The following is a 15,062-nucleotide window of genomic DNA, read 5'->3' as shown; positions in this document are numbered from 1 at the left end:
GACAGGGGGAGAGCAATGCGGGGGACAGTAGCCAAAGCACGGAAGCACCCGAGTAGTGACGGAGTGTTACGAAGTATCGCCCTCGGCAATGCTCGGCGGGAGACGGTGGTTGCAGGGTTTGTTGAGGTAACGACTTAATATTACTTGTGAGAGAACCTTCGTTTTGGTTCTGTTATATTGCTGTGTTTTGAAGATAAACAAAAAGGCAATGTTGTAAGACAGATTTGTGTGTTAAAAACTGTGTACGTGTTTATGTTATGTTCAGAAAAAAACCCAACCATACGAGTCGTAATTAAAATGGGTACAAAAAAAAAAATAAATAAAACTAAAGGAAATAAAATGTGTTCAGGGAACTACGTGGAACAATCCTTATGATCATTTTTTGATAATTTAAGGTACCGTACCAGCATAACTTTATGTGATTGCTGCAGCACTGACATCCCCGTAAAGTTCCCTAAATGCAGACATACATGTATAATCATACGTCCCTGGTAAATTCTAAAACAACATGTGTGCATGTGTGTGTGTGTGTGTGTGTGAAATTACTGTTTTTGCACATGCACTTGATTTGTCATTTGATTATTCATTTGACACAAAAGCTCTAGGCCCAGTATCCTGTACCAAGAATCGATGGCTTAGGAAGCAAACTGACTAGCCATTCCTAAACAAGACAGGGTGCCTTTTTTGATTGTCTGAAAATGGGTCTGTTAATTGCTTTTTATGAAAATCACACAATAGCTTCATGGGTCAGGATTGATGTGTGTGTGTGTGTGTGTGTGTGTGTGTGTGTGTGTGTGTGTGTGTGTGTGTGTGTGTGTGTGTATGTGTCTGTATGTGTGTGTATGTTTGGCTGCAAATACAATTTTAGAATGTTGTTTTATATATAAAGTCTTGATGAACAGCATGTCAATTGTTATCCCTGTGTTTGTGAGTGTGTGTGTGTGTGTGAGAGAGAGAGAGAGAGAGAGAGAGAGAGAGAGAGAGAGAGAGAGAGAGAGAGAGAGAGAGAGAGAGAGCAAACTTCTCCACAACTGACACAAACGTACAGACCACCCTCAGTTGCCCCTCACACAAACATACCAAGTATAAATAACATTGTAGTATTATACTCCTTTCTGGATCACCTTGGAAACCAGATGTAGCCAGTATGATTTATTTACACATTGCAATATCAGTGCATTTACATGATCATCTTAGACCGTTTGCCTTACGGCAGCAATATGTCGCTCTGGAAGAAATAATATTCACAGGTCAGTAACGCAGTGCAAAATCTCCTCTCAAACAGGTAAGCACACTGACCAACAATGACGGATTCAGATATCCACACACCTATGGTACAGACATACAAACAGGCCAGTGAAAATACAGCTAAGCCTGTTTCAAGACCCTCCATTGTACAAGTTACACAAACTCTCTCCACATAAAAGACCTCAGTTTCACAGGCTTTCTCTTCATAGTGTTAGAAAATACACCTCTGTTTTGAGATAACCTCTCTCTCAAGCCCTTGTACAGTGTAACGGGTATTAAAATAGAGCTGTTACTGTGTACGGGTGAATCAACATATTGTGAATACTGAGAAATAAATGAACTTCTTCTTCTTCTGCGTTCGTGGGCTGAAACTCCCACGTACACTCGTGTTTTTGCACGAGTGGAATTTTACGTGTATGACCGTTTTTACCCCGCCATTTAGGCAGCCATACGCCGCTTTCGGAGGAAGCATGCTGGGTATTTTCGTGTTTCTATAACCCACCGAACTCTGACATGGATTACAGGATCTTTTTCGTGCGCACTTGGTCTTGTGCTTGTGTGTACACACGAAGGGGGATAAGCCACTAGCAGGTCTGCACATAAGTTGACCTGGGAGATCGGAAAAATCTCCACACTTAACCCACCAGGCGGCCGCGGCCGGGATTCGAACCCTCGACCTTCCGCTTTGGAGGCCGACGTCTTACCACCACGCCACAGCGCCCGTCAGAAATAAATGAACAATCTGCGTACTTCCCAAACATTCATGAACTTGTTATTTCCATCTTATTTACGAGATGGTCAGCCGATGCATAATTAACTTTTAAAGTCTGTGTCCATAATAACAGCACTGTACAAGCACTCCAACTTGGATTAAAATACTGTCTTTATTATACATTTCATGAGATTATAAAGACTCCAAGCAACACAAATGTCAGCAAGTAAAACCAGAGGACAAACTTCTTTTCAGAGGATAAAAATTTGTCAAGCTAGAGAACATGATTTTAAACACAGATGGATGTTTTAGCAATTAATACACACAGGAAATATGGAAAAACTAAGATAAAATGTTGTTATGAAGAACCACGAATTACACATCCCCCCAAACACACACACATTATGCTCATGCGCACACACACAAATGCATCACTGTTCTTTGCCCAATAATTAAACGCATGTTACAGTAAATTGTCAAAACCAGGAAATTTACAAAATCCCTGAAAATGTTAGGACATTTTTCAAAAACCCTGAGTGAAACAGGAAATGGACACATTTTCAGTGATTTTTTGTAAATTTCCTGGTTTTGACAATTTATTGTAACACATATAAAACCAGAGGACATTCCTGTCTACAGTGTAGTTTCAAGGCAAAACACTAAGAGCAATTCAAAGGAAAAAAATACAAAGAGCACAAGGATGGGAGGGGAACTGATATATCTGTTGGAGACAGTGGAACCCCCCTTTTAAGACCTCCATAAATCTGAGAAAATAAGGTCTTAAAAAAGAGGGAATCTTCTTCTTCTTCTTCTTCTGCGTTCGTGGGCTGAAACTCCCACGTACACTCGTGTTTGTTTTTTTGCACGAGTGGAATTTTACGTGTATGACCGTTTTTTACCCCGCCATTTAGGCAGCCATACGCCGTTTTCGGAGGAAGCATGCTGGGTATTTTCGTGTTTCTATAACCCACCGAACTCTGACATGGATTACAGGATCTTTTTCGTGCGCACTTGGTCTTGTGCTTGCGTGTACACACGGGGGGTGTTCGGACACCGAGGAGAGTCTGCACACAAAGTTGACTCTGAGAAATAAATCTCTCGCCGAACGTGGGGACGAACTCACGCTGACAGCGGCCAACTGGATACAAATCCAGCGTGCTACCGACTGAGCTACATCCCCGCCCCAGGGAATCTTAATTTGGTGGAAAATGTACTGAGCTTATGAATAGAAAAATCTGAAACAGCAAGGTCTCAAAGAGGGGAGTTCCACTGTATTGTATGCACGGACGAATAAAAAAATAAAAATTAACAGCCAAGCTGTAGGTGTCTTATGAGAGCAAAGGTACACTGTAACTCCTGGGTCTAAATACACGGGTTGATTACAAATGTTAACTGTTAGACATCATTAACACACACACACACACACACACACACACATGCCCGCACACACACATATAAATCCAGACAGGCTCAAACGTGCATACACACACGCACACACACACGCACACACACACTCTCTTTCTCTCTCTCATACACACTCTCCATCCCTCTCTCTCATAAAAAAAAAAGAAAAAAAAATGAGTAAAATTGAAGATCATTCCAAGTGCATAGCTTTGCCCCAAATACCAAATAATGTTTAGCTTACAAAATAAATACACAAGCTTGCACATACAGTAATCAAAGGAACAATTAATTAAGCAAACTGCAATCAAATCAACACACCCAGCAGACACACATTCTGGTAAAATCATAGTTGAGCAGTAAACACAAACAACTTTGCACATTTTTTCATTGAAGAAATTAGACAACTTAAAACGGAAACCTTTCTTCTATGAACACAGATTACTTTAACATTCACCCTTTTGTATGATTATGATGAACAAACAGCTTCTCTCAATCATAGTAGATTTGTTTTACTTTATGGACATAGATATCGGGCACACACAGACCCATACAGACACACCCTCTCTCTCTCTCTCTCTTTGCCACAATGCAGTTAATCACAATATACAACATGTCATGATCCTAGCTTCAAATCACAGCCAAAATGTGAAATCACAATAACATCATAAATGCAAGAGAAAATTTGTAATGTGAGTGAATTCAGAGACATGATCATATGTGCACATAGAAGTTTTCAACATCCTGCAGCTCCATTAAGATAATGAACTAAATTACCCTAGTCCGGTGATTGTTTTTCATCATATATTATTGTAATAATGAAAGTTTAAATAATCTTTTAGTAGTTTTACTTAAAATGTATGTGTAAAAAACATCACAGGCAGATTGCGATTTGTAGTAAGAGGGGGGTTCCACTGTATTTCAAGTGAAAAATTTGATGTCAATATAACAATTTCCATGCTTAATTAACTGATAAAAAACCAACTGTAGCTGTACCACCGTGGCCTTAGATTCCCAAGTGCATAAATCAGTGACATCAATTAAATAGAAGCATACATTTTTCTTTTTTTTTTCATTTTCATTACTTTATTGTCCCATCGCTGGGAAATTCGGGTCGCTTCCTCCCAGTGGAAAGCTAGCAGCAATGGAGTCGCGCTACCCAGGTGTCTGCGTGTTTAGGTGTATTCAGCCACCTGCACTTATGGCAGAATGACCAAGGTCTTTTACGTGCCATTGTGATGACACGGGGGTGGGACATGGCTTCCGTCTCTGGGTCTGCACATAAAGTTGACCCGTGTCCGTCCCGGCCCGAATTCGAACCTGCGACCTTCCGATCACAAGTCCAGTGCTCTACCATCTGAGCTACCGGGCCCCCAACATAAGATACGCAACAACAGCAGTGTTTTTGTCTCCTCCTGTCACTGCCTGAAAAATACATTTTCAAGACTCAAATCTGCTACAGTGGAACCCCCTTTCTTTCTTTCTTTATTTGGTGTTTAACGTCGTTTTCAACCGTTCAAGGTTATATCGCGACGGGGAAAGGAGGGAGATGGGATAGAGCCACTTGTTAATTGTTTCTTGTTCACAAAAGCACTAATCAAAAAATTGCTCCAGGGGCTTGCAACGTAGTACAATATATGACCTTACTGGGAGAATGCAAGTTTCCAGTACAAAGGACTTAACATTTCTTACATACTGCTTGACTAAAATCTTTACAAACTTTGACTATATTCTATACAAGAAACACTTAACAAGGGTAAAAGGAGAAACAGAATCCGTTAGTCGCCTCTTACGACATGCTGCGGAGCATCGGGTAAATTCTTCCCCCTAACCCGCGGGGGGAGGAACCCCCTCTTAAAACCTCCAAACATATGATAAAATCATCAGGTCTTACAAAGACTGAGTCTTAAAATGTACAGAGGTTATATATAAAGAGAAAGTCTAAGAAAACAAGTTTTTAAAAGTCGTAAATTGGGGTGTCTGAAAAGGCCGGGTTCCGCTGTGTCATTTATGCAAACATTGTCAGCATAATAAGGCCTAAAAAAAAAAAGAGGTGTGGTTTCGGTAACCCGACCTACCCTATTTTTAGGGGCCGACCCTGTAACTTTTTATTACATTTGTAAAAAAAAACAAAAACCACCGAGTGCAGAAAACGCAATGAAAGCGCTCGACTCGCACACTTATTTCCCTGTCAAGTAGGTTTAATTTGTACACATTAGAAAAAAAAGTTAAAAAAAAAGTGATTGCCTACCTTCTTACCCTATTTTTTGTGGCTATTTTACCTTAACCACACCTATTTTTTTGTGTGGCCTAACTGATGTTTCACATATTGCCTTCACGACCTCAGTAATAGGATTTTGCTTAAATAGTACAGTGAAACCCCCCTTTGCAAGACCCTCATGTTCCACATTTTATGTCAATAACATGTAAATGTACAGTGGAACCCCCCCTTTTAAGACCTCCAAAAATCTGAGAAAAACAGGTCTTAAAAAGGAGGGAGTCTTAAAAGGGGGGTCATTTTACAGAGGTTATGAACAGAATGTCTGAAAAAACAAGGTCTTAAAAGGGGGGTTCCACTGTACCGCAAATTTGGGACAAGAAGCATGACTTTCTCACTACAACTTTGACCTCTCCTCTACTGAGTTATAAATCACGATTAAAACGATTCAAATCCAAATGCCAGCACAAAGAATTCAAAACCATTGACAAATTTTTTTTTACAGATATTAACACCATGTACTTCATTTCTAAACCTTGGAGAAAATAAATGATCAACTGCAAGCCCACACACACAAACAAGCTGATATAACTAAATTATTGTTTTATAAATCATAATCAAAAGTGATTACATACACAACGAATTTAAAACCACTCCAGTGATGGAAAACATTCTGATTCATGATCTCATTGGGAATCGGCAGTGATGACTAGAACTGAGTGAGTGTCCATCCATCCAACTGCACTGGACACACACACAAAGACAGACAGACACACACACACACGCATGCACACAACACAGATACACACAACATACACAAACTGACAAAGACAGATACACACACACATGCACACAACATACACAAAAGCATGCACACAACACAACATACTCATTCACATACATTTTGTTTCTCTCTATCTCTCTCTCTCTAATGTCTCTATCTCTCTCTCGCTCTCTGACACTCTTATCTGTCTGTCTCTCTCTATCAGTCTATGTCTCTCCCTTTCTCTCTGTCTCTCTTTCGCTCTGGCACACTATATGTCTGTCTGTCTGTCTCTCTCTCTCTCTAAGTCTCTCCCTCTCTCTCTCTGTCTTTTGCGCTCTGTCTCTCTCTCTCGCTCTCTGACACTCTTTCTGTCTGTCTGTCTCTCTCTCTAAGTCTCTCCCTTTCTCTCTGTCTCTTGCGCTCTGTCTCTCTCTCGCTCTGGCACACTATATGTCTGTCTGTCTCTCTCTCTCTAAGTCTCTCTCTCTCTCTCTGTCTTTTGCGCTATGACTCTTTCTCGCTCTCTGACACTCTATCTGTCTGTCTCTCTCTCTCTCTAAGTCTCTCCCTCTCTCTAAGTCTCTCCCTCTCTCTCTGGCGCTCTGTCGCTCTCTCAGTCTTGAGGGTAGACAGACTGGAGCCAGGGACGTAGAATGTACTGAGAGCCGTCAAAGTATTCAAAGTAGTGGTCAACATTTGGGTGCATGATCTGAAAATGAAAGTACAAATGTCAAGTAAATGATGCCAATAATGATCTTGTTTTGACCACCATTCAAAAGAAAGAGAGAAATAAATAGACGGATAATGAAAGAGAGAGAACAAGAAAGAATGAGCTCAAACAAAGATTGACTGTACAAAGACGGGTGGGAAGTGGAAAATGAAAAAAGCTTCATGGGGGGAGCTGTGTTCCATTGATGGGTTCTCTGAAGCTGAGAAATTTCTATTATTGGGACATAAAAAAAAGGGATACTTTGTGTGTTTAGATTGACAGAAAAATGTGTTTACGTGGATCACTCTACATTATATAGGAAGAGTAACATTAAAAACAACTTGAGACACTTGCCTTTACAATACAGTGGAACCATCCTTTTAAGATTCCCTCCCTTTTAAGACTCCCTCCCTTTTAAGACTCCCTCCCTTTTAAGATTCCCTCCCTTTTAAGACTCCCTCCCTTTTAAGACTCCCTCCCTTTTAAGACTCCCTCCCTTTTAAGACTCCAGACTTTCTGTTCATACCCTCTGTACATTTACCCCCATTTTAAGCCTCCCTCCCTTTTCAATCAATCAATCAATATGAGGCTTATATCGTGCGTATTCCGTGGGTACAGTTCTAAGCGCAGGGATTTATTTTTATTTTTAATTTTTATGCAATTTACATTGCGCACATATTCAAGGCGCAGGGATTTATTTATGCCGTGTGAGATGGAATTTTTTTACACAATACATAACACATTCACATCGGCCAGCAGATCGCAGCCATTTCGGCGCATATCCTACTTTTCACAGCCTATTATTCCAAGTCACACGGGTATTTTGGTGGACATTTTTATCTATGCCTATACAATTTTGCCAGGAAAGACCCTTTTGTCAATCGTGGGATCTTTAACGTGCACACCCCAATGTAGTGTACACAAAGGGACCTCGGTTTTTCGTCTCATCCGAAAGACTAGCACTTGAACCCACCACCTAGGTTAGGAAAAGGGGGAGAAAATTGCTAACGCCCTGACCCAGGGTCGAAATCGCAACCTCTCGCTTCCGAGCGCAAGTGCGTTACCACTCGGCCACCCAGTCCACCCTTTTAAGACATTTGTTTTCTCAGACTTTCTGTTCATACCCTCCGTACATTTACCCCCATTTTAAGACCCCCTGCTTTTTAAGACCTGATTTTCTCAGAATGTTGGAGATCGTAAAAGGGGGGTTCCACTGTAAACGAATTTCAAGATATTGAATTTTTATAAAACAGCATTGACTGCGAGAGGGACCAAGGTGTGAAGACTGATGGGATGACATATTTATTACTCTATCTGATTCAGCACTGAATAACCTTACACAGTCAGATTCATGTGCAATTACTTCTGTGTTACACAGTCTACTGTCAAAGTAAGGGAAGTAACTGTAATTGCACACTAAACCTTTATACTGTGTTCAATCTCCCTCACACACACAAATCTTCAACCTCTTATAACTGTTCAATATAACCTGATAACAGCACAGACACACAGAGGTACACACACACACACACACAGAGAGGTAGAGGTGAACTCACTCACACACACAAATCTTCAACCTCTTATAACTGTTCAATATAACCTAATAACAGCACAGACACACAGAGGTAGAGGTGAACACACTCACACACACACACAGGTAGAGGTGAACATACTCACACACACATACACACAAAAAGCCCCCCTTCCCCACATCCACTAATGGCCCTGTCACACGACCGTTTTAAAGCCTGCGTATGCCGACGTATGGGACATTTGAATAAGTACGCTGGCGTACGTCGAATGCGTTATGGGTACGTTTTGTATACGTTAAGAGGACGCTGAAGCACACGTCGTAGTACGCTGAGCACGCAGCAAAGTTTTGTGCATGCACAAAAATTCTCGACGTATGGTCAGCGTACTACGACGTATGCCAGCGTGCTTCAGCGTCCTCTTAATGTATACAAAACGTACCCATAACGTATTCGACGTACGCCAGCGTACTTATTCAAATGTCCCATACGTCGGCATACACAGGCTTTAAAACGGTCGTGTGACAGGGCCATAAGCAACCAAACCAAACCAAACCAAAACAGAATTATCTGTTTTCTCTGACTTACCTGAGTGTTAACAATGGATTCAATGTTTTCCTGAGGTACATATGTAACTTGTGGCACCAAACGGTCCCTTGTGTCCACCAAAATGGAATAGTTTGGCGTTTCTCTCCAATGCTGAAACCACACCAGTTGGGCAAACACAAATCAGTGCCAATCAAGGGCGGATCAATTCACTTTGGAGGGGGGGGTTACAAAATGACTGCGAAGATACAAGTTGACGGCGCTGAAGGCGCCTAAGCCTCTAGGGGGGTCCGGGGGCATGCCCCCCCGGAAAATTTTTTTATCCAAAGAAGCAAAATAGAGCTATCTGGTGCATCCTGAGCCAATAAATTACCTCTTTTTTTGGTGGGTGGGGGGGGGGGGGGGGGGGGGGGGTTACGTAACCTGTGTAACCCCCCCCCCCAGATCCGCCCTTGCCAATTATCACATCAAATTCTGCTAATGAATTAGAAACACATTAACTTGATTGAGCAACTTTTTGAACCGAACTCCAAAAAGTAAAAAAAGATTCTCTCATTCATTGATTTAAAGGTACTTTGATAACTCCCACGAAAAAAAAAAGAAATAAATAAAGAAAAAAGAAACAAACATATACAGTATTTAAATGTTCTTGTTAATTTCTTTTTCTGTGTGTAGTTTAGCTTACCTCTTTGTCAGGCGGATGATTCTGCCGTAACCAGTGCTCTGGTGCCTGAAAACAAGTGAAGAAGAAAACCCACATAAATATCTTGAAAGGAACTCTTGCTGAGAAAATAAGGCCTTAAAATGGAGTTTGTTTGTTTGTTTGCTTAACGCCCAGCCGACCACAAAGGGCCATACCGCCCTGATATGGCCCTTCGTGGTCGGCTGGGCGTTAAGCAAACAAACAAACAAACAAACGAAGGGCCATATCAGGGCGGTCCTTAAAATGGAGGGAATCTTCAAATGGAGGGAATCTTCAAATGGAGGGAATCTTCAAATGGAGGTAAATGTAAAGAGGTTGACAACAAAGAGCCCACGTATACAAAATCTTAGAAGGGAAGAAGTCTCAACCCTTTGACTCCCGCACAGAATGATGCCGTCTCCTCAAGTCCTATGCAGTTTCCAAGGCATGGGAAGTAACTCTGTCAATAACAAACTCTAAAGTTTCATTCTCGTGAAAACAGTTCCGCTCACCATCTCAGAACTTGCCAGGCTTTTTAATGGGATAAGACCATCCTTCCATTTGGTCACATACCAAAAATCAACACCCTGCCTGCTTGCTGTAGTGAGTTGAATTTGTTTGATGAATTCATTTTTCCAAAGTTGTAAACAATCAAACTTTGCAGAAAGCAGGTAGAAACGGAAGCAGATATAATATATATGCGTCATATTGCATTGTAGGTCATATGAAAACAAAAATAAAAGTAGGACGCATGGTGTAAAGCGGCTGTTTCCGGATCAGCATATCTATAAGATTTCTAGCACTCAGCGATATAGGGATTTCCTTTCTCTACTCAGACCTGAGACTTACCTTAGCTTTGTAATCCCAGCCTATAATGACACCCCTGTATTTCCATCGTTTGTGTTGAATCACTTGACCTACATGGAATTTGATATCACTTCCCCTCGGCACTCGAGGCTCTGTAGATGCTGTAGTAGAAAAAAGAAAAAGAAAAAATAAGATAATTTCAATGTATTGTAATGTAACACACACATAAAAAAAAGAGAAGAAACAAGGTAGGTAAAGCGTTATCAACTAATCACACTGGGTCATACATCGCTGTGTTCATTCACATGGTAAGGAGCACATCAGATTTGAAGAAACAGCGCTGTATTTGTATTTACTAACCATGTTAACAAATCCTTGACTTGCCGAAACCCTTCGACCCAGACAGAGCGTACTCAGTGATCTTGGTGACTGATGCATAAAGTTTAACCTAATTTGCAACAACAAAAAAGGATTCTTTATTTTTGAGCATATTTTTAATACTTAATTATGTAGATAATTTTAGATTCAGGAAATAAAAAATCACTTCATTAACCTGTAGATCAATCCCTCTTTAGGGCAATGCCAGATACAAAAAAACAAACATACCTATGCTTAACTCTTTTCTGACGGGCTACGACTATAGTCGTAACAGCTAAACAGTCTCTACTGCCGGGCTACGAATATAAACGTAACAGCAAAACTCCGTACAAATCCACATCTCAGTCCATGTTTTCAGTGCATAAAAGTGTTTCAGTGGTTACTTCCCTTGACCACTTCCTGTGTTTTCCCGATCACGTTTAATTTGGAGCATTATCTGCCGAAAATGAATCGAAATCGAAGATTTTCTTTACAAGAGAGCTCCAACTTGACTCTGATAGTGACATTGAAGACGACGATGATATTGAAGAAGCAGAAATAGACGATTCGGAGGAATTAGTGCACGGTGTGAGTTACGATGGACGACTCGAATGAACCACAGCCCAGCACAAGTGATGAACGGTTAGTTATTTGCTTTTATTTGAAGTTATCCATTTTTTGGCTGTTTCTAAAAGGCAGTCTCAGGCAGGCATGATTGCTAGATAAAGGCTGTGTCAGTCAGAAAAGGGTTAATCTTGATAAAAAATATAAAGATATTAATTTGTATTATATAATGTCTGACCTAAAGAGACATTACAATGTGCCCTTGATGTGTAAATGAATACATCACACACGCACACATTGTCTGCTTGTTGATACCCTGACGTTGTACAGACAGGGACATGGTTAAACAAAAAGAAGAAAGAAAAAAAAAAGGAAGAAGAAGGCCCGAATGAATCAATGATATGAATAAACAAATGTTACTCATTAAACATACTTGCAAAATATCCATGTTTGTCCTTGAATTGTAAAACCTCGATGGCGGGCGATTCCCCATTGGGGTCCTCTTGGCCAGCAAAGTCTCGTATGTCACCGGTGGCGAAGAAACTGAGGACACCCTGGCACCACTCGCTCCACGCCGACAACGACAGGTACTTGTTGCGGAATCCTGCCGCCGAACTCAGCAATCTGAAGGTAGATTAAAAGAAAAATACATGCATTTCTTTGTTTTCAATTTCATTTACAAAAAAACCCACTAAAATAAAACTACATACATAAAGAGTCATCAAGTTGATTAACACACAAAGTCATAAGTGGAGAAAAAAAGCTTTTCTTTTTATCTTAAATGTATAACAGACACGCTCATGTATTTTATATCTCAGCTTTATGTTGGCATACATGAGAGGCTATAAATTTATTCCTTGATCTGTATAGTTTATTACACACACATCAATTAAAACTTGGTGGAGAATTTGTGAGGTAATGATTGCCAGTGCCACCACAAAACTTTAAAAAACGCAAAATAAATGAAACCCCCCACAAGATCACAAAGGAAACTACACATATATACACATGTGCACATGCATACATACATGTGTGCACACGCACACAGACTGACAGCCACACACACACACAGAGTGACACACACACACGCATACACTGGAAGTCATAGGAAAATGATAAAAAAACGAAAACATGACTTACTTTCGAAAGGCTAAATTTCTGCTGCCCGAGTCTGGTGCGGTGACGAAATGGGTGATGAAGTACTGCGCTGGCACTGCTAGCAGTAGAAGAGACAGCTGAAACGCTGCCTGCCTATTCACAGGCATTTTCTTCTCTGTTTTGTTGACTGGCTGCACACATACATTTCACAGGAACACTAACACATCTATTGCCCTTTCTTTTGAAACAAAATTTCAAACTGTAGAAAATGGTTGCAGTTGTGTTCCCACCATCAGTTGTGTGTTACTGTAGTATAAATGAGCACAAAAGGTAGAAGCTGTTAAGAAGCAATACATACTTAATTCTGAGTTTAATATACATTGTAATGGCCTTAACAATAACAACAGAAGCGCAACATGAAACCGAACAAGCATATTACACGCAAGCACAACAGGGCAACAGCTGAAAAAGGATCAGTGCAGAATCAATATTTCCCTCGGTTACTATAAAAAGGAAACATACGCAGTTTAGATAGAAAAGGAAATCATCAGTCAGAATATTTGTCAATGATGCTGCTACCAAGCATGATTAATTAGTTAAAAAAGATTTTCCAATAGCATAATCTATGCTGACTTGTAATCACAAATGAAATAATTACAGCACTGTAGTGTAAGTCTGTGGCAATCACACTAATAAAACATTCTGTTCACAATACATGTACAGGGGGTAAATAAACTTAAGTGATAGTACTGATACTTCACTTTTTTTTCATCAGTGCAGTGTGATTTACAAGAGCAAGAGTCAGAGAGGCGTTGTAAGTCTTATTAATCAAATGTGCCTATAAATAACCATAGGTATCAACAGTGGTTGGCTGCCTCTATGTGCCTGTGCTCAATCTTTTGTTCTCAAATGGGACTGCAGCCAACCCAAACCCACCAAGCACTTCACAAGCTGTCAAATTTAACAGGAGCCCGCCCTATAGCCTGATTATAGATGTGCAGCACTCAAAATCATGAACAATGATATTCTAAACATCATTGTATACGACATAGCTGTCAAAAGGCTGAAACCCTAATAAGCCGCATTCTTTTATGTTAAACAAAATCTAAACTACCCGCGTCATATTTGTTCCTCTCTCATCAATATTATGTAACATCAACGTCAGAATTCTCCTTCTTATGTTCATATCATTTGTGCGTTCAATGTCTAAACTGCCAAGTATGCGAAAGGTAACGTCATAGCACCTACGTTTCAGTCGATGGCGGCTTATCTGACGGTAACTTGCATGTGAAGATGTTTGCAAGCACAGGCGCGGAAAGACCTACAGTCGTAGACGAATGCTCGATCTATCTTGTAAATCGATGATGTGAAATGAATGGCAAAGCCAAAAGTTCAAATGCACAATGACTCTATTCCGCTGTTCGGATGATACAGTAACATAACCCTTGCCTTCAGGCACTGATCGCATGATCTTTGAAGACGAGATCAAACAGTGACACTGTGAAACAAATCCGAAAGTGCCACGATAACCAAAGCGAGTGGTTGGAGAAAGATTAGCGGTTGTCGCGTAATGACAACAAACCCAATTTAGGTAATAGCTTTGAAATGCTGTATACACACTGAACTAGTTAGACATATTTATTTGTATCAAAAGTATTATAATGAAAGTGGTTTTTGCTGATTTATTTTTAAAAGTGTTTACAGCATGCCAAAACTGATAACAAGGGGAGCAACCACGTCTTCGTAATTTCAGATTGTTTCCCTTGCTTCGTCTGCACAACAAACACAATTTATCCTCCATACGTGAGAGAGACACTCGTAAGATAATAATCGTTCAAACCACACGTGTGTTTATCATGTAAATGAGGTCATGTCAAGCAAATCTGGCAGGGACCTGTTTTTGGCTCACGTAAGTGTAGCCTATGCGATGGTAAACTCTGTCTGTCTGTGCGTGCGTGCGTGCGTGCGTGCGTGCGTATGTATGTATGTGTGTATGTCTGTGGTAGAAACTTTAACATTTTTGGCTAAACACCGAAATACTCATTTCACGTGGTTAATTTTCAAGCACCATCTTCAAATTATTGAAGCAATGATCAACATTGTGTCGGCATGTGTGTAGTTAAAGCGTGTATCCAAAGAAAACGGGTGGTGGGGGGTTTTGAAGGGGTACAAGCAGTTGACTGGTTTGTGTCGTGTTTGGCATGCAGACGGCAGGTCAGGTGTCAAGCAAGATCAGGTCAGGGGTCGCGCGAAGGATTGTGGTCCAGTTCTCACCTCGCCGATTCGCCGGGGAAGACGATTTCATGTTGTTCGGTTTCTAAGCTCCAGAAAAGTAAATAAAGAAGATACCAAAGGGAGATTTCCTACAATTTGATCTGCACAGCGTGTTTCCAATGTCCACGCGAGGAAGAGCTGTCGAAAGCGC

At 40.7% G+C, this 15,062-nt stretch overlaps 1 protein-coding gene across 1 annotated transcript; it reads right to left on the bottom strand.

Moving 5' to 3' along the window:
• Positions 1-1,101: 1,101 nt before the first annotated feature.
• On the bottom strand, positions 1,102-14,176 carry LOC138963010 (uncharacterized). Its single transcript, XM_070334983.1, has 7 exons — positions 13,886-14,176; positions 12,680-12,828; positions 11,973-12,163; positions 10,661-10,779; positions 9,815-9,859; positions 9,172-9,282; positions 1,102-7,054 (listed from the first exon to the last, which is right to left on the bottom strand). The coding sequence occupies exons 2-7, from the start codon at positions 12,802-12,804 to the stop codon at positions 6,959-6,961; spliced, it is 687 nt and encodes a 228-aa protein (XP_070191084.1). The 5' UTR covers positions 12,805-12,828; positions 13,886-14,176; the 3' UTR covers positions 1,102-6,958.
• Between the last annotated feature and the right edge of the window lie 886 nt (positions 14,177-15,062).

The sequence above is a fragment of the Littorina saxatilis genome, linkage group LG3 (assembly GCF_037325665.1).
Source record: "Littorina saxatilis isolate snail1 linkage group LG3, US_GU_Lsax_2.0, whole genome shotgun sequence".
Lineage (NCBI taxonomy): Eukaryota > Metazoa > Mollusca > Gastropoda > Littorinimorpha > Littorinidae > Littorina > Littorina saxatilis.
Note: the sequence above shows the minus strand (reverse complement) of the source record. Positions and strands in the feature narration are given on the sequence as shown.

Coding starts and splice junctions, on each gene's coding strand:
- LOC138963010 (XM_070334983.1), bottom strand. CDS start 12,804: ATGCCTGTGAATAGGCAGGCAGCGTTTCAGCTGTCTCTTCTACTGCTA. Junction 12,164..12,679: donor AGAAATTTAGCCTTTCGAAA/GTAAGTCATGTT, acceptor ATCTACCTTCAG/ATTGCTGAGTTCGGCGGCAG. Junction 9,860..10,660: donor GCTGGGATTACAAAGCTAAG/GTAAGTCTCAGG, acceptor ACTTGTTTTCAG/GCACCAGAGCACTGGTTACG.